A 20,553-nucleotide genomic window follows, 5' to 3' on the forward strand; every position below is an offset into this window, starting at 1 on the left:
ACTCAGCCTTGAAAGTGAGTAGCTGATATGGCGTCGCATCTCCAGAAAGGGCATCTCGCATCCACAGGGCGTGCGTGCAGCCCAGGTTAAGAACCGCCGCTTAGACAGTGTGTATGGCTCCATGCGGAATCTTTGTGTTTGCACCGCAAGGCAGTCATTATCATCATCGGTAGCAGCAGCCATGATCAATCCACTGCTGAATGATTCCCACCCCGAAGCCATCTCCAGGATCTGCCCTGGCACCTTTCGCCCTAGCTGTTGACGCGATGTCTTTAATGTTGCACGTGGTATATTTTTTTACCCCGTAAAAGCAAAGCGGACGGGCAGGTGGTAAGCTGGAGCTTTCCATTGAAAGCGGAAGTCAGCACTGGCAAGCAAAATGCAGAGGACGCCCAGATTGCTCGTCCATAAATTTTTCTGCAAAGCCCCTTCGCAACTCCATCACGAGCTGAGAAGCAGTAAAACCATTCCTGGGGATCGCCTTGCACAAGTGAGTCAAACACTCTGCTCGGTCCGTGCTGTAGTCGAGCGGCTTTAAAGACGCTCTGCGAAGCTTACACGTGGGCGGTGTGGCATTAAGACCAAAGACAAAGATTCCACCCCCCCCCCACACCCCAGGTATAACCCTAACAGCCTGTACGGGAAAGGTTATGTTAGCGAGCACCTATGAAGGCCGGCCTGGCACACGAGAGAGTGCGTGACCAGCACCAAATCGCCACTCACTAGTGGCGATGTTTTACCCACCACATCGGGTATTCATTTGAGGCTGAGTCGACCTAGGGGAGATCCCCCAGGACCGGTTCAGCAGATAACCATCACCGGTGTTGGTCGTGAGCGGGAATCGAACTCGTGCCACTGGGTTCGTAGCTCGGCATGCCAACCACTGCGCAAAGGCTCCCCACGGCGTTGAGATGCATACGCACGCACACCTGACTGATGGCTTCCGGTCTGCAATGAACACTTAAGAACGGGATTCTTTAACAACACTCACGCGTGCACATGTGGTCCTCTTTACGATTTAAAACTGAGTGGGTGGATACATCTGGTGGTCGACTAAATGGGGAAATAATTATAATTCAGAGTTGATTTGTAACCTAACAGAGCTTCTCTGCAGGAGCAAATTGCAGAGGGGCTCTCAACTGAAACAGCAGTGTCATTTTTTTGTGTTGATGAAATAAAAAAAGAAATAACAGCACATTCGTAATTTGGTTGAAAAATAATTGAGATGCTTTTCTGTAGAAAGTTACAAATGGTCTTTCATCCACTGAACAATGGCATTATCCTTAATCGTTCAATCAAATATAAAGAAAATATATAAACAAATTATCCCCAAAATGTCTAAATGCACGTATGTGGCTTTAATTCTAAGCATTACAAAAAAGCCCCAAAAATAAAGTAACAATGTGTGCACTGTTGCAACAAAAAAGGACATTTTGTTATTTAAATTATCCCAATTGACAATGAATCATTCTAAAGGCTCTGAATGGATGCAGAGACTGAAGCTAAGCTGGGAAACGCCACCACAAAGAGGAGGGCAGAGGGAGGGGAAAGGGCGAGTGGGGGACATTGGGGCCTGACCTCAACACAAGGGTTAACGCTCTCATCAACAATTCCTTGAATTCAAAAAAGGAGATAATGTTTACGGGTAACATGATTAATTGCACGCACCTTCCCAGAGATCCACTGCTAAAGCAAAAAAAAAACAAAGATCCCCCTAAAGCCTTCAACAGACTGTTGGGGCAAGTGCTGTTAGCGAGCACCTATGCAGGCCGGAAACGGCACACGTGGGGTTGAGTGGCCCACACAACGCCCGGCCGCCTTTGTCTCCCCAGCGGCGATGTTTACAGACCGCACCAGGTACTCATTTGAGGCTGCGTCAACCCAGGGGAGACGATCGTCATTCTGGTGTTGGCCGTGAGCGGGAGTCGAACTCGGGTCGCCGGGTTCGTAGCGCAGCGCGCTGACCGCTACACCACCGCTAAATGAGCACAGCAACACACCTTGCACCACGTGGGGCCACCTGAACAAACCCTCCCGCAGAGGCCAACCCTTTAAAATTCACCCACCCCCAAACATCATTGCCTGCGGCGCAACGTTAAAAGACGTCAAATTCATTATTCGGGGGGCTGGGGGCGGTGGGGGAAGGGGGCGGGGGGAGGACTCGAGGGTTAACGGCAAGGCTGAGAGAAGCTCATCTGTCAGAGCGCGGGCGGGCGGGCGGGGTCGCGGCGGCAGCTGAACGCGCATCTGCGTCGGCGTCAGCACGGTAACACGAGAGCGGCTCTCACCTTGCCGGGCGTACTTGTTGGGGTCCCTGGAGGCGAGCCCATACCCCGCCAGGCCCGCCGCCTCGGCTTCGTAAAGCGAGTCCCCCGCGGGGGGGTAGGGGTGACGAGCGCGGGCGCCCGGGTGACCCAGACACTCTTCGCCGCACGAACTCTGCTGCTGCTGCTGCACGGCGCGCTGCTGCTGCTGCTGTTGCAGCTGCTGCTGTTGCTGCTGTTGCAGCTGCTGCTGGTGGTGGAGGTGGTGGTCGTCGCGGCTCGGTGCGCCGATCGAGTACTGGCACTCCTTGGCCGGACGGTTCTGCGAGAGCGAGTGGTACTGACGCAGCTCCTTCACCTCCATGGCAGCGCGTGGACGTCACCGTGGGATCCCGGGAGGGCTCACGCGGCCGCACCGCACGCACCTGGGGAGGAAACATCGCACACTTTGCTCGAGCGCCAAGGGAGCCTGCGGGTTGTTTTTTTTTAATACAACAGAGGGTGAATGGTAATCATCATTTATATAAATTACGCACGTTTTTTTTTCCACGGCTTTTGTACAGTGCGCGTCTTTTAAAAGGATTGAGGCTGGACCGATGAATATTTGAGCAATCTGGTTGTTTGTTATTGTTGTTGTTGTGGTGTGTGTGTGTGTGTCCCACCGCTGACTGAAGAATTGCGCAAATAAGCAGACGGCACGCATCACGAACAAGGGACGCGAGAAAGAAAATCCCGTGGAGCGATCCACGTTTTGGAATGACACGAGCCAGACAGAGAAGGGGAACACGTGCAGGAGAGGACGCGCGCCTGCCCAACGGCATCGTTAAACCACCCGCGAGGGAAGAATCATTTGCGCTTGAGCAGGAAAACTAGAACAAGGCAGGTTGGACGATGGACAAGAATAACAAACGGGTGTGGCGTCCAAAGAACGGAACGGCACCCCGGAGGACGCCCGCGGAGATGGAGCGACGGAATTAGCTCGCGTGCAGGCGCCGGGTGGAGCGCTACGTCGCAGGATCGTAAGAAAGATGGTAGAGACAAGGGAGGCATTCATCCAGCGGTAGATTGACCGTGAACAATGATTACGACGATGATAGAATTCCATTGTTATTATTTTGGAGGAATTGTGGTGGCACAGAGAGAGAGAGATGCCACACACAGCACCATATCCCCACATCCTTCCTACCGCAAATTGATTGATTGATGTCCTTTATTTAACTGGAGCAGAGATAAAGCAACACAATGACAACCATAATCAGATCAATTCAGTTTATATTTAAACTCGAAGACGAGACGCTCACAGGAATACACACACACGTACCTTTCACAAGCGATTATAAAATGACAATTATCCGAGTACCGAGCACTTAGCAACGTCGAATTATCGCTGCAACAGCGTCGCTGCCGAGTTGAGGAGCCTATCGAGAACTGGTGCTGCTGGGCACCCTCTGGTGGCTCTTCCCAGACGCAGTGGGTTCTGCACCGACTGCATGAATGTGCTGCGTGACTTGTGCTCGGTAGGGCCCGGTTTGAATGAAGTGAAACGTTAACAACGGATCGAGCAAAAAGAACCCCCCACTCACGTCAACGACACTTCTTGTGATTGTTTGGCGAGACAGACGTTTGCTTTGAGGCAGTGAAACCTAAATATTTTCATTTACAGAGGTATTCTCTCATTAACAGGAAGCGTATCCCTGTCGCAAGATATTTTATTGTATTGAATGGTAACTCACGATGATTGATTAAGGGCCAATGCATATGCGCCACAAACTTTACGTTAAAGATGTCATCAAGCATCTAAACTTAGTTTCCCATACTGTCTTCTTCACTTTCACTGCGCAGGTTTTTACAGCTGCGCTGTACGGCTCTCCGATGTGCATAGTTGATGAATGAACCAATCAACTAAACTAATGTCCGACGTTTCACTCCACGTGACGGGAGCCTCTGCAGCTACCAGCGTGTTTTGCTCGAATGCCTGTTCTTTATTACGATAACGCCAGATGCTGAATGTCTCCCCCAAGACACCCGCTGCAATTTTATTTCCTTTTGCTCAACGATAAAAAAAATGGGAATTCCTGTAAATTAATGGGGATTCATACGGCGTTTTTTTCTGGATACACACGAGAGCAAACACAATGTTTACCAGGGTGTTGGCACGTTAAGCTTACATACGGTCACGGGTTAGCTGACACAAGCTCGTTTTCATAATCAGCAACATCCTTGCTCATTTCACTACTAGATTGAAAGCGTTCCCAAGCCTCTGCCATCTCACAAACCCATTTTGATGCAACAATCCACCGACGGCTGTTACCACGAACCAACCTCATCGCTCCATCTCCTCCGTGGTCAGCTATTCCCCTCAGGAGGCACTTTGTTTCCCTGGCTGTCATTCTGTCACTATTCTTAATCATCGGAGCAGCATCCCCTTTCAGTGATCGGATCCTGCCCGTGCCCACCGACTTTTATTTCAAGTATTAGTGAAATAATTAAAACTGCCGTTTTTTCACTTCTGTTTCTCAATGTAATTCCAAGCATACGGACACAACTGCAAGATACTAATCAAGGTTTATCAGAAGGTTTTTTGTCTGCTTGTTACAAGGAATGTCGTGTCTGGCCTTTACCTCCAAGTGATTCTTGTGCACACAAAGTAACACGTTTTAAAACATCTCGCGTCACGATTCAGTGACTGGTTCAAAATAAATATTTCCTCCTCATGGCGCACATCGAATAATGAGTGTAAGAATTTATCATTTGTGGTTTACATAAATATTGTGCTCAAAGGCTACATCTAGCCCAGTGGATCAAAGGAGGTGGGTCATGTAAAACAATGTAAACGATAAAATGTATTATAAAGTGTATAAAGTGATATTACGGAGCACATTGTATCACATAAAAAACAGACAAAAGTCCATATTTCTGTATTCTTTGGGTCTTTCGGTAAAGTCACGTAGAAAGGTTCAAAGAAAATAACAAAAAACTACGACGTTTCGATCGCAACACAAGCGGTCATCATCAGAAAAAATGAGGTTAGCCTCTAAAGGCAAACTGTTAATAAAGGTTTGAAATGGGCGTAGCCCAAGTGTCATCAGCATGGGCGGGGCAGCTAATGTTAATGTAGTGATGGTACTCGTAGAGGGCAACGACGACGCTGGTGGTGGGTTTCCACCAATTAAAGTGCTGCCAAGTAATCATTGCACCTCGCTTTACACACTCACACTGTTGATGATGGAGGTTGCTGGTGATGGTACTTGTCGAGGGCCACTAATGCACTGGTGGTGAGCTTCCACGAATAAAGGGCTACTGTTAGTGGTGATGGTAGTAGTGGGCAGTGATGGTCCCGTTGGTGGGTTTCCACCAATTAAATTAAATGGATGCCAGGTCTAAAATGGAAACATTAGAGCCAGTCATGACTTAAACTGGTTGATCACATCCTTCCAGTGATTGCTGAGTTTGTATCCATCTTCTCAGTTGAAATTGTGTCTATGTCTGTATATGTGGATGGCTTCATGAACGAATCTTTGTTGAGATTCAGTGGGTTTGCAAAGTATCTTCGTCTTAGAGAAATCAATTTCGTGTCAGCCCACCGCATTAAAACAATGATCAGCCACGGCCGAGGTATTCGTCCTACCATGTTTCAGATCTGCCTTATGTTCACGAACACGGTCTGAGACATGTCGCTTAGTTTCCCCAATGTAACTACTGCCGCAGACACAGCTTAGTTTATAGACGCCGGGGTATTGCATGTCAGGGATCACATCCTTCACAGATGGGATCAGATAACGAATTTTACGTACTGTGTTTTAATTGGTAGAAGCCCACCACCGGGACCATCACTGCCCACTACTACCATCACCACTAGCATAGCCCTTTATTCGTGGAAGCCCACCACCAGTGCCGTCGTGGCCCTCTTCGAGTACCATCACCTCTAGCAGCAACCTCCACCTTCAAGAGTGGGGGTGTGTAAAGCGAGGTGCAATGATTACCTGGCAGCCCTTTGATTGGTGGAAACACACCACCAGCGCCGTCGTTGACCTCTACGAGTCCCCTCACATTAACATCAGCTGCCCCGCCCATGCTGCTGACGCTTGGGCTACGCCCATTTCAAACCTTTATAAACAGTTTGCCTTGAGAAGCTAACCCCCTTTTCCTGATGATAACCACTTGTGTTGCGATCGAAACGTCGTAGTGTTTTGTTATTTTATTTGAACCTTTCTACGTGACTTTACCGAAAGACGCAACGAATATGAATTCCTTGCAGTCACAAAATCTTTAAATCCATATATCTGCGTATACAAATAATGTATTTATTTATTTATATTGCAGCTGCCTATGGGCTTTCCAGAGACTGCTTGCCTAAACAAATGTTGTTGTGAAATATTGCTCCGGAAAAGAGCCGCAGACTGACGGACTATAAAAATATTGCTTTTCATTATTATGCAAGAGAGATGGACTTTTTATTTTAAATAAAATTTCTGGCATGGAAAAAGGTTGAGAGCATGAATACTTATATACGCTGAATGCATATTCTAATATGTATTATAAAAGCCCGGCATTCCATTTGTTAATCAACTAAATTATGAGAGCCTTTCAGAAGGCTTGAATAAAATAGTTATAGAATGTGGACCCCCCCCCCCCCACCAGACGTGGGGGTAAAAGTTGATCCAACAGATTCACAACAATTGTCGACCACCTCCAACCCCCCAAAAAATAAATGTCTTTTGTCGGCATATATGCCCTACACACCCTATATACAATATCGTCAGTTGTACAGTATATGCCTACACGCTCTACATATAAGAGTCAGTAGTATCTACTGCACACCCTACATACTATAGAGTTGGATCGTGGAGGTATAAGAGTACATGTTTTGTCTGCTGTAACCCTCCACCACCAAACAGAGACAATTCAATCAAGTTGTTGGCAAAATGTGGACATCTTGTACAACATTTTTAAACATTTTGCTCGCTTTTGAATATTCGCCCTGTTTGTTGAAAAAGAAAATCAATTTGCATGTTTGCACACGTGAAACCTTCATTTGATTGCCTCTGTCAGGCGGTGGAGGGTTTTAAATGTTAAAATGATATTATCACTGCAAAATATAACTGAAAAGAAACTAATCACCAATCAATATATCGGTTGTGAAAGCTACGTATACATTTTTACTCACTAAATACGAGATACTTTCTGGCTTCTTTCATGCTAAAACTTTTCAAACTATTCCAAAATATATACAAAGCACTTACAGACCCTGTCAATCCGTCGGTTCAGCTATCACTCGCCACTGATGTTAGCCGTGGCTAGGAATCAAACTCAGGTTGCCAGGTTCAAAGCATGACCTGCTCCACCCTACACCGACCATTCTACCTCTCATTAAATCATGAGGTGCATAAGGTTTCACTCTGGCAACTGAAACAATATGTTCATCGTAAATCTATTGAGTCTACCGCCACCACCACACTGTTTCTAAGGTCATATCAGGTCTGTGGTACACATCAAAGATTTTCAAACCCCAAGTGGTACACCTATTGGATTACACCACAATCCAAAGCTGGGGATGAGTGGGAGGGGTTGCTCATTCTTCTCTGCTGCTCCCGCACCTCCGATTAGCACGGTTGGCTACGTACGGTACGAAATAAGTTCAACATACATACACCTACAACTCCCTTCCCCCAGACACAAGTGCTATCAACTCCCTGCCCAAGTCCTGGATTCAGGTGTTTCTTTCTGCCTCTGCCTACGACTGCCTCTCTCTATAAAAGCATTGTTCCCACTGCTTCTGTACATCATTTCAGGATGTAGTCGCATGTGGATGCTGTATACATCTGCAGTGCACTTGTGTTGTATTGTAAATGGCAGGTTGCTCTTACGGAGCTGGTTTTGATGCCAACACAGTGCGACACAGGCCGGCGTGCACCTCACCTCGCACAACTGTGGTCCAATCTTTCTCAAAGCATGCTCGCTTATGCGCATTAATTAAATACATTCACATCTTACATTATACCAGGGGTGCGGGGGGGGGAGCTGCCATGATGTAATGCTTAGCAAACTGGACTTGCAACACCAGAGGTTCTCAATTCGATTTCATATCCCGGCATAGCAGTAAAAAAGGGAAAGTGTCATAAATCTCTCCACCTCTGCCCACCCGGTAGCATAAATGGGTTCAACACATTTAGTTGATCGTTGGGGCACGTGCGTTGGGGTAAGGTGTGGGTGCTCCCACCTCTCTTCCAAGACATCTGGCCAGTGTGGTAGGGTAGGCCAAAATACAAACTTGAGAGACTCTCTGGAGCTCCATCTCGTGGAGGGCCTTCTACTGGCATTGGCACAAGCGAGCAAGTTGCAAGGCTGTCCCCTAAAAAAACATCTTACACGTGGACTTCAACGCAGCTTCATGGCAATACCTCTCCAAATACAGCCATTACTGAGCGTAGTTGGGCAGCAATAAGCTATTACGGACCAACCTGTGCACACCGCAGCCACGCCGAATTGCAACCACGGTCACTCTGGATATGAAATTATACTTTGAGGCTCCCGCGGGGGTCACAAATGCGAGCGCCTCGCGGAGAGCCGCGAGTCCCATCGATTTTCATTCCAAACATTTAATGGTCTCCGCGACGTGGGGCCGCGCGGCCCCCGTCTGAAACTGCGGGCCAAGTGTCCCGGAGTCGACGGCGCGCGGGCAACGCGGGGCACGGCGTCGCGGGGGGGCGCCGCGCCGCAGCCGCGCGATACGTCTACGCACGTGCGTATGTTGCACGTGCGTATGTTGCACGTGCGCATGTTGCACGTGCGCATGTTGCACGTGCGTATGTTGCACGTGCGTATGTTGCACGTGCGTATGTTGCACGTGCATATGTTGCACGTGCGTATGTTGCACGTGCGTATGTTGCACGCATGTTGTGTGCAGGGCCCGCGACTTGCGGTGCGACGTAACAATGCTGACCGTGACCACGCGTGTTGCTACGAGCGAGGTGTATGCAGCATTGCTCGGGAGACAAAGGCGGCCGGGCGTGATGCTTGTCACCCACCGCCTCGTGTGCTGTGCATGGTATCAATAGGCCGCTCGCCAATAAGACTTGCGCCAACAGTCTGTGAGAGGCTATATAGGGGATCGTTATCTTTGTTATGAGCGATAGACATTCACGCTGACCACCACCACCACCACCAAGGTGGCCAGAACAATCCCAGGGATTTTAAACAATGTTCATAGGAATGAAAGGAAATAGTACACAGGAAAATATAAAACAAAACACGTCAACTTAATTATATAAAGTTTGGACTTTTGCACCGTACGTAGCCAATCGTGCTAAATCGGAGGCGCAGGGGAAGGACAACAAACTAAAGACAAAAAGCAGTTCTAATTAAATGAGCTTTCAATCTAGATTTAAAAGTGCATGGCTCCAGTGGCTTAATAAAATGAGAAGGAAGAGTGTTCCGGACGGCCACAGAAGCGCATATGAAAAGCACGCGATGCAGTGACCGTTTCGTGAGCACGTGTCGAGGCGTCGTGAGCACGTGTCGTGACGTCGTGAGCACGTGTTGTGACGTCGTGAGTACGTGTCGAGGCGTCGTGAGCACGTGTCGTGACGTCGTGAGCGCGTGTCGTGACGTCGTGAGCACGTGTCGTGACGTCGTGAGCACGTGTCGTGGGGTCGTGAGCACGTGTCGTGACGTCGTGAGTACGTGTCGTGACGTCGTGAGTACGTGTCGTGACGTCGTGAATACATGTCGTGGGGTCTTGAGCACGTATCGTGACGTCGTGAGTACGTGTTGTGACGTCGTGAGTACGTGTCGGGGCGAGGTGAGTACGTGTCGTGACGTCGTGAGTACGTGTCGTGACGTCGTGAGCACGTGTCGTGACGTCGTGAGTACGTGTCGTGACGTCGTGAGTACGTGTCGGGGCGAGGTGAGTACGTGTTGGGGCGAGGTGAGTACGTGTCGTGGGATCGTGAGTACGTGTTGGGGCGAGGTGAGTACGTGTCGTGACGTCGTGAGTACGTGTCGTGACGTCGTGAGCACGTGTCGGGGCGAGGTGAGTACGTGTCGTGACGTCGTGAGTACGTGTCGTGACGTCGTGAGCACGTGTCGTGACGTCGTGAGCACGTGTCGTGACGTCGTGAGTACGTGTCGTGACGTCGTGAGTACGTGTCGAGGCGCCGTGAGTACGTGTCGGGGCGAGGTGAGTACGTGTCAGGGCGAGGTGAGTACGTGTCGTGACGTCGTGAGCACGTGTCGTGACGTTGTGAGTACGTGTCGTGACGTCGTGAGTACGTGTCGTGGCGAGGTGAGTACGTGTCGGGGCGAGGTGAGTACGTGTCGTGGCGAGGTGAGTACGTGTCGGGGCGAGGTGAGTACGTGTCGTGGCGAGGTGAGTACGTGTCGGGGCGAGGTGAGTACGTGTCAGGGCGAGGTGAGTACCTGTTGTGACGTCGTGGGTACGTGTCGTGGCGAGGTGAGTACGTGTCGGGGCGAGGTGAGTACGTGTCGTGACGTCGTGAGTACGTGTCGTGACGTCGTGAGTACGTGTCGTGGCGAGGTGAGTACGTGTCGTGGCGAGGTGAGTACGTGTCGGGGCGAGGTGAATACGTGTCAGGGCGAGGTGAGTACGTGTCGTGACGTCGTGAGTACGTGTCGTGGCGAGGTGAGTACGTGTCGTGGCGAGGTGAGTACGTGTCGGGGCGAGGTGAGTACGTGTCAGGGCGAGGTGAGTACCTGTTGTGACGTCGTGGGTACGTGTCGTGGCGAGGTGAGTACGTGTCGGGGCGAGGTGAGTACGTGTCGGGGCGAGGTGAGTACGTGTCGGGGCGAGGTGAGTACGTGTCAGGGCGAGGTGAGTACCTGTTGTGACGTCGTGGGTACGTGTCGTGGCGAGGTGAGTACGTGTCGGGGCGAGGTGAGTACGTGTCGGGGCGAGGTGAGTACGTGTCGTGACGTCGTGAGTACGTGTCGTGACGTCGTGAGTACGTGTCGTGGCGAGGTGAGTACGTGTCGGGGCGAGGTGAATACGTGTCGGGGCGACGACGAGTGGCTGTGCGTCAAGTGGAAGTAGAGGGGATTCAAAGAGAGTGGAAGTGTATGAAAGTATCCTATCTGTAGTTTTATAAAGTTTGTGATGAGGGTAAATGTGCAGCCCTGCAATGTCTTGCTCACTCCGCTGCCGGCAAAACGGGCTCCACTAAGTAGTTTTTTTGGTCTACACTTCCACTGCTGGCCAGATGTTTTCGAAGAGGTTGGAGTACCAATATTTTACCCCACCACACGCAACCTTCACATCGAATAAACGTGGGGTGGACAGAGGGAATGTCAAGCCTGAGGGAACAATTAGGTGACATCTGGATTGCAGGACTATTGTGCGCTAACCATTACCCTTTGTAAAATACCCTATACATTTAGCCGACACCGAACAGCTTTTGCTGCCAATCTCAACATAAATTCATACTTTCCGTGCCTCGTGTGTGGTGATTTCAGTCATTTAGCAACCATTTGTTTTGGCTGCAAATAACGATAATCCCCCCCCCTCCCTCTGCGTTGATCACATTTTGTCAATTTAAAACCAAACAAGCCGATTCGAAAACAAGAAATATCATAACTTTATAGATATGCAAATCAGTTTTCCAGACAGACAACAGTGAAAACGCAAGCGCGTGATGCACACGTGAGTGTTCGAGCTCCGCGGGGTGGTGGATTAGGAAGCTTTGTAATCAGGGAAATCTATACTTGGGCGATAGTGATGACTTTTTAAGCCACTGCACAACAGGGGACCAAGAATACCACATCTGCCACGCGTCTGAATAATTTATAAGCGAAGGAAGCGCTCCATGTTTAAATATATTTATATACGCAGTTGTCCATGGGAGAATCACTGACTAACAGTCGAAACTCCACTCAACTGTTTCATAACTCATAACAAGATTCAAATTGGCGGAGCATGGTACCCACAATTAGAAGTTACAAAAAAAGTTATCCAAACACTAAATCTTAGGGGGGGCGGGGCGGAGGGTGGTGAAACGCTTTGTTTACCTTTTCTCTGTAATCTCTGTGGCACACATTGGAATTCCGAAGCCGTGCGTGCAAACTCCGGCAGATGCTATAGTTGTTGACGCGCATTTGGGCAGCCGTGGCGATGCTCTTAAATTCGATGCGACAGGGGCAAGTCACAAAAGGCCACTTCGCAGACAGTGGCGCTTAGGTTAACCGAACCTCAAATTACTGAATCACGGCCCCCCCCCCCCCCCCCAAAAAAGCATGAAACTAGCTGAAAATAAATAACAGTTTACGGTTTAAAAAAAAGTCTGCGTGAGAGGCTTCATGAGCATTTTATAAACCAACCACGGAAGCACCATCTTCTCAGGAGGTGCATCCTTTAGATGATGTTGTTGATTATTTCCGTAGGTTATTTTTTACATGTCATGATTTACGAAAAACCGCGAATAATGCACGCCCCCCCCCCTCCCTCCCCCCGTGAGGAACAGGCAGCGTTGACATTCTAGAGAGGGGGGACAAAAACGATGACATCAGCCACCTTGAAAAGAAATAAGCCACATCTCTCTTCTCGAGCAAATGCATTGGCACAACACGCATGTTGAAACGGCGGTGACAAGGCATTATTGTGGATTAATGTGTCACGTTGCGCTGGACAGTGTGGAAAAGAGAAAATCGGCAAATGTACTCACGAGCCTTGGGCAAAAGAAAACATGCAATGTTGTTGCTGTGTGACACAGCAGAGCAAAATGAAACCAGTATGATTTTAATAAACGTCAAACCTCCACGTCTATACACTTGATTTTTATATACTTGCTCTGCAGGAACATTTCATGATTGTGGAGTAGAACATGATGTCTCAAAGCCAGTGTCATGGCAAAAACCTACATAACACGAAACAATACGCTCCCAATTACTTATCCGCATCTGTACCGCATCGTGCAAAGGCAATGCGCATGTGAAATTGTGTTTTAGACATCAGCCCCTATCTACAAGGTTACGTTCACGAAGCAATGATGTGGTTGGAGTTTCAAATTACACATTGAACTTCTGTTTTTTTTTACGTCTTCATAGATTTAAATCGAACGGCAAGAACACATTAGGCAACGTCACATGTCGTTGTTAACACATTCATTTGCGATTTAAATTCCCCAAAGTTTGCGGCTATGTTCAAGATCAATTTGTTCACACATTGAAGACGGGAACCCACTCCCCAAAACAAAACGCACTCATTGTCCCTGTATATAAAACAATCAACAAAGACGTACACATGCATTCGCTTTGCCCTTCTTGTTCAAGGCGCAGGCCCGCAATGTTTCCGTCACGCCACTGCTGCAGAAGGGCCTCCCACGAGATGATGCACCAGAGAGCCCGCCTCTCTCTCTTTAGACAGCATTGGACCAAGTGAAGCACACTAACCACGGAAGAAGTGAGAGTACTCACACTGTACCCCACATCGCACACGACCTACCGATCAACTAACTGTGCTGTGCCCATGTACCGTATACTGTTCGCTGGAAAGAGGCGGGGGGGGGTGTTAATAAACTAACGCCGTTATTTTAAACACCACGCCAGGAGGACAAATGGAAGCGGCAACTATGAAAACTATCAAACTATTTTTTTTTATTTTACCAGGTAAGGCTCACTGGGCTAGACAGCTCTTTTTCAAAAGTGACTTGGCTATATATAATATTCCAATGAAGTTGCTCATCATGTGTAAATGTATAGCAGCCAAATACTCTAAATGCACGTATGCACGTTGATTCCACAGTGTAACAAATCAATTTTTTGTTTTGTTCATGGGTAAGTGTTATTCCTAATTGCTTATGCCTCAAAAGTACAGAAAATGGCTATTATTCCCCACAAACTTTGCTTTTGTGACCAGGACAGTGATATTTTGAAATGTACCTATTTTCCAGAACAATCCAGACAGATTCAGTGCTGAGTCGACTTGGAGTAACTTCTAGAACATTCTAGAACTTGCCAGTAATATAAATACTCTTTGTTTTTTTCGGTAAAGTCACGTAGGTAAAATAAAATAACTAAATTAAATCACGACGTTTAGGAGGCAACACAAGCTTCCGTCTTCAGGTGGCATAGTCACAGCAGAATATCTGTGTCTTTAGAAGAGAGCAGCAAGTCAGAGTATCTGTGTCAAGATATTCTGCTGACTATTCCACCTGAAGACGGAAGCTTGTGTTGCCTCCGAAACGTCGTGATTTAATTTAGTTGTTTTATTTTATTTTACCTACGTGACTTTACCGAAAAAACCAAAGAGTATGAATCCTTGTAGTCACGAAAGCTTCAAATCTAGAAGTAATATAAATAGTAGTATAAATACAGGGGCCTTAAGCCCACCAGTTCAGTTTAGTTCCAGCTGCCGAAGGGGATGCATATCTGCATTGAGATGGTATCAAAGGGCTGCAAGCATCCGGTAGACACATTTGCTATGTCTGCAGCCAATTTATCAAGACAACAACGAAAAAGTACTCTTTGGAAGCATCCGCTAAGATGTGTGAGGCCTACAGGGCATATTTCTGCATGCCTGTCGGGGATAAAGACAAACCCTGGGCATCTCATTTCACCTGTGAGCAATGCAAAAAACTCTGGAAAGTAAGATAGACAATTGTTGCTTGGAATTATATGTTATAAAATGTTACAATTATTACAATTGTAAAAGTTTTTAACTTTAAAATGTTTTACAATTTTCAATGTTATTGAAAAAATATATCATACATGAAAAATGTTGCGAGAATCTCTTACACACTAGTCATGGGTGAAATAAATGTATTTTTGTAGGATGCTACAGAGGGGAAAAGAGAGCCAGGAAGTTCGCTATCCAAGAATTTGGCGGGAACCCACTGACCACTCAAGCAACTGCTACTTCTGCATGGTGGAGCCTTCCAAACGTCGGACTGGCAAGAATGCACTTGCTATCACATATCCACACCTTCCTTCATGCATCGTCCTGGTGCCACACTGCCATGAGCTCTCCGTACCCACTCCCAGGGGCGGAGCCAGGGGGGGTGACAGGGGTGACATTCTGCGTCTAAGTGTACGACACTCGGTCTGGCGGACTCCGTGCAACTGCATTGTCAGAGTGTGTCGCCAACCGATGGCGTCTAGTTCAACAGCCTGACTCTCTAATCATTCTTGATATTAACATTTGTTGAATGTCACCCCGGCATGAAATCCTGGCTCCGCCCCTGCCCACTCCTCCGGAGAGAGAGCAGCCGTCTTTAGAATAGAGCAGCAAGTCAGAGAGTGAGGAAGACGTTGTAGATCAGATGACAATTTAGGAGGTGGAACTGAGGAGAAAAACCCATACTACCCCAACCAAAAAGACCTCGACGACTTGATCAGAGATCTTGGTCTCACCAAGTCCAATGCCGAACTTTTGACGTCGAGGCTCAAGCAGTGGAACTTGTTGGATAAAAGTGTGCAAGTCGCAGATCAGAGGAAGCATCACCAACCTTTTTGCAGCTTCTTCACCCGTCAAGATGGGCTCTGCTTCTGCCACAATGTGACCGGTCTGTTCGAGGCAATCGGAATCGGCTGTAACCAGAATGAGTGGCGCCTCTTCATTGACAACTCATCCAGGAGCCTCAAAGCCGTGCTGCTCCATAATGGTAACAAGTACCTATTGTTTTATATATTTTTTTATTGTTTTATTGTTTCCCTTCCACGTGACTTTACCGAAAGAACCAAGAATATGAATAAGTACCTGTCTCTTCCCCTGGCTCACTCGGTGCACCTCAAATAGGATTACAACAGCATCAAGACCTTGCTGGATGCCTTGAAGTATGATGAATACGACTGGGAGGTCATCGGAGACTTCAAAATGGTGGCATTCCTGATGGGTCTCCAAGGCGGTTTTACCAAGTTTCCCTGCTATCTTTGCCTTTGGGACAGCAGGGACACCAAGGCACACTACCACAGGCGGGACTGGCCACAGCGGACCGAGTTCTCTGCGGTGAGGAACAACGTTAAGTGGGAGCCACTGGTGGGCCCCCGGAAGGTGCTGATGTCACCACTGCACATCAAATTGGGCTTCATGAAACAATTTGTTAGAGCTGTAGATAAGGAGTTGGCAGCCTTCAAGTACCTTCAAGACTTCTTCCCTAAGCTGTCTGAGGCAAAGGTCAAAGCCGGTATCTTCGTCGGACCACAGATAACGAAGATCCTGGAGTGCAATGAATTTCCCAAGACGCTCACTAGTATGGAGAAAGCAACTTGGGACAGCTTTGTCGCAGTGGTTCGTGGCTTCCTGGGCAATCGCAAGGTCGAAAACTACGTGGAGCTGGTTGAGACTGGTTAAGAACTACGGCACAATGGGCTGTAGGATGTCCCTCAAAGTCCATATCCTTAATGCTCATCTTGATAAATTCAAGGAGAACATAGGAGCGTACTCGGAGGAGCAAGGCGAGCGCTTTCACCAGCATATACTTGACTTTGAACGCTGCTACCAAGGACAGTATAACGAGAACATGATGGGAGACTACATTTGGGGGCTGCTGCGTGCAAGTGATTTACAGTAAAATCGTAAATCTCGAAAAACTACTCACTTCTAAATATTTTGTAGTAATTTTTGTATAACTTAAGTATAAATATATGTTAGTTTTTTTTATTAATGTTGTTTTTTCTGACTTTATGTGAACGAAAAGACACAAATTCACCCGTTTTCTCATTGAAAATAGGTAAATTTCAAAATATCACAAAAGCAAAGTTTGTGGGGAATAATAGCCATTTTATATACTTTTTAGGCATAAGCAAATTACGAAGTAACACTTACTACCCAGGAACAAAAATTGTGTTGCATAGTGTTCTCAATGTGGCAGGAGAAAACGGAAGGACCCGGCGAAAAATCCACATGACCACGGGAATAACACGCAAACTCCAAATATACAGCAGCAGGTGTCAGAGTGGTGATCGAAGCCACGACCTCCTGTATACCCGGCGAGGTAGTTAACATCTCCTAGCCACAGCTTGGCACACGGGCCTTGGGACCTCCAGATTGCGAAGCCGGCGCCCACACCATTACGTTAAAGCCGCAACCACGCTTGGAGAACACAATACATCTTAAAATTAAATGTCACAATAACACATTTTAACAATGTATCACGCGGTCATTCCTAACTTCAATAGATCCGCTGACACCACACACACACACGGATTTATAAAAATACGTACCGTACGCCTTGCCTTTCAAACCCGAAGCCTTTTATAATACAAGTTTAATGTACAGCTCCCACACGCCGGCGTGCTGTCGGGCTCTCAAGCCCAGGCAGCATCTCAAAGGATCTCAAAAGGAGGTCTGATCAAACAATGAAAGTCATGCCTGGCTAAAGATGGTTTTGCACTACAGAGGGCCCGACATGGCCAGCGCGAGAACCTGTTATAAGTGCACGATCAAAGCGGGGAGCAAAAAAAAAAGTAGTAATGTAAACGAACCACTCATTTATTTAAAACGACTTAAGCGTACGGGGTTTTTGTTGTTGCTAAAGTGAGAATTTTTAACTGGAATCTTTCTGCCATTCACATTTACATGACAAAACTGTCACATTAAACATCTTGTCTTTTTAAACGTGAAGTTTTTATTCTCACAATTACTTAAGAGTATTTCTTTTACCCATAATTGAGAGGCAATGTCGACCACTTAGTTTTTATTTGAAGCTGAAGAAAAGAGTAATTGATGGCTTAAGAATGATTGAACTACTTCCCTACAATACTTTAAAATTAACATGCCGAGTGAACTCCCTTGTTTGATTAACCTTAACATTGCACATCCAACTTACAAGGGGACTGAGGTATAAGTAGAAACTGTTCGTGATAAGTTCAGCAGTGCCGTTTCTCTACGGATGCTCATTTGTAATAACATCCCCACCACTCAAAAACACAGCAGCATCAAATCCACCACCACTTTTAAGAGGCCGTTGAAGGTCGCTCATCTGATTTGTCAGGCGTATGAGGTGGAATCCCGTGCCTGGCTCCGTGCCAACCCCCTATGCGACTGGAAAATGTGACTTTTTGTGAAAATGTGTGCGTTCTAAATTGTTTAATTATTATTATATACGTAAATCTATATAAGATACGTGAACATAAATGGAAAATTACAGTTACACCTCACGCAAATAGGTTACAGGACAAAAGGTCAAGCATCAGACTGCCTCCCAATGTAATTTCCGTCGCACAGCTTACGGGGGACACCAACAACGCCATGGATGTTGATGAGGAAGTCTCACGACCATCGTCAGTCACCAACAACGGTCACCGCCACCGCCACCCTCCGTCGTGAAGAAACGGCTCGACGCGATCAACGTCAACGAAACGCGAGAGGGGGCCGCGAGGAACGGCGGCGGTGGATGGGGGCGGCCCCAAAAAAATGCTGCAGGGGTCCCCCGCTCACCTCAGCCGCCTCGAGAAAATTACAACGGCAGCTTAATTTGAGTGCGGTCCGCGGTGTCGGCTTTAAGGCAGCCGACATCGTGACCAAAAACGTCCTCTCGGGAAGGATAGAGAAGTCCACCTTCTCTCACTTGAGAGAATTGTATGGTTTCAAAAAAATGCAAAAATAAACTACGCAAACAATTCCAGCGGGTGGATTCCGGTGTAATGTTTTTTTTTTTTTACCGTAGTTAACGCACAAAGCGGACGAGGAGAAGCAGCAGCGGTTCTGATAACAGTCACCACTGATGTCAGCCGTGGCTGCGGATAAAACTCTGGTCGCAAGGTTCATAGCGCAGCACACTAAAACACCGTGCCCCCACTCCACCGTAATCTGGTTTTGAAACAGACACCTGTATAGATCTCTCTACGCATATATTAACAAATAATCAGAAAAGAAACAAAATCGACTAAACATTCCAAGCACAGGAGCACCTTCCACGAAAGAAATATAACAATACTCAAGCTTTCCCCGGCAAATACGAAATTATGATTATTAAGTCAACAGCTACTTCATATTCCTCATAAACAAGATGTATTTTGTCACACAATAATAAATACCTGCTGAGGTGTCAAATGTGTCCGTTAGTTTATGTGCATTACCTTTTTTCTACTCTATTGGCAGCTTCGTGGAAACTTGCGTTGCGTGCATATGATTCAGACGCCCCTAACTTAGTTACGTGAATGAGAACAACAATAATTGGGTTACCCCTGCCACAATCCCCACAATGCATATGACATCAGTCTGGTCCAATGATCCTAACGCAGTTCCCGACATCACAGCGAGTCTTATAATTTGGAATTTAAATTGAAAATTACGCGGCTGTTCCATGTTTTGCGGGCCGTTTCAAACAATCAACGACAGGCAGGGAGAGCCAGCAACCTCTGAGGCTGTGGCACAAAGAACACCTGGTGGGTGCCGCTCATCGGCGAATGAACCAAGTGTACTGCCAATCGGAGGCTGATCGCACCTGTAAACGCCACCGACAACACGGCTCTCCGGAGTACATTCGAGTTGCACCGAGCGTTGTACGGCACCGTGTCCAACGTTTCACCCCACGGTGTTGGGAGTTTCCTCGGGAACTGAATTGAGCGGCACGATTCCAGGCCACTCTGGGTTCCTCCCATATGAAGCAAAACCCACAATTTGCCTGCCAGCGACAAAGAGCCAAGCCAATCGGCATCAAGGAACGGCCACGCCAGAAGCAGCCGGCAACGCTTCATAATTGAGGGACAACATTGAGCTGCTCCACACACGTGGAGTGAAAGTGATTTTTGTACCGAAGTAAAAAAAAAACCTATCGCTCTGGTCCATGCCACCCGCTCACCGTTCGAGTCACGGAACGCGATGCAGAGAGTTTTATATTTTGTGTTCAGAGCACTTCTGTCGCTTACTTCCCCACTGCTCACTGCCCGACGAGCCTCACCGTTCTCAGCGGAGCCTCAGTGGGGCGTCGGCAGGGTGACAGAGAAGCGTTGGGCGGCGTGCCCAAATACGCGCGGCACAACCGGGAAAGTGGCACGCTTGTATTCGTGCCACTTTCGACTGCTTCCACTCGCCTCAGTTGCACGGGAGGAGTCCACAGAGCTCGGATCAGAGGGGAAAAAAAAAAGCCGTGAGCAAAAAGGGCATGCGTCATCCGTCAGTGTCATCGATCGTAATCAATTCACTGCTGGATGAAGGCCTCGCCAATCCGTTGCACTCCCCCCCCCCCCCTCCTCGATCCTACGATGTGACAACGCTCCACCTTGCAACAGGCGCCCGAGCCGATTCCCCCACTCCATCTCAACGGCATTGAACTGCGCAAACGGCCAAAGGTGGAAAAATCATCAGCACTGGACAGGAGGCTTCGGCACAACCTCT

The 20,553-nt window shown here is 47.8% G+C and overlaps 1 protein-coding gene across 16 annotated transcripts in view; it reads right to left on the reverse strand.

Moving 5' to 3' along the window:
* The window catches only part of LOC116952152 (teneurin-4-like), a 430,454-nt gene that overhangs the window by 303,312 nt on the left and 106,589 nt on the right, over window positions 1-20,553 (reverse strand). For all 16 annotated transcript variants that reach the window (XM_032971246.2, XM_032971251.2, XM_032971247.2 and 13 more), the window contains one exon: window positions 2,289-2,689. In XM_032971246.2, the coding sequence (XP_032827137.2) occupies window positions 2,289-2,628 (340 nt within the window). In that variant the 5' untranslated portion in view covers window positions 2,629-2,689. The remainder of the gene's footprint in view (window positions 1-2,288; window positions 2,690-20,553) is intronic.

This window comes from Petromyzon marinus, chromosome 45, assembly GCF_048934315.1.
Source record: "Petromyzon marinus isolate PM22_M1 ecotype Great Lakes invasive population chromosome 45, UKy_Petmar_22M1.pri1.0, whole genome shotgun sequence".
Classification (NCBI taxonomy): domain Eukaryota; kingdom Metazoa; phylum Chordata; class Hyperoartia; order Petromyzontiformes; family Petromyzontidae; genus Petromyzon; species Petromyzon marinus.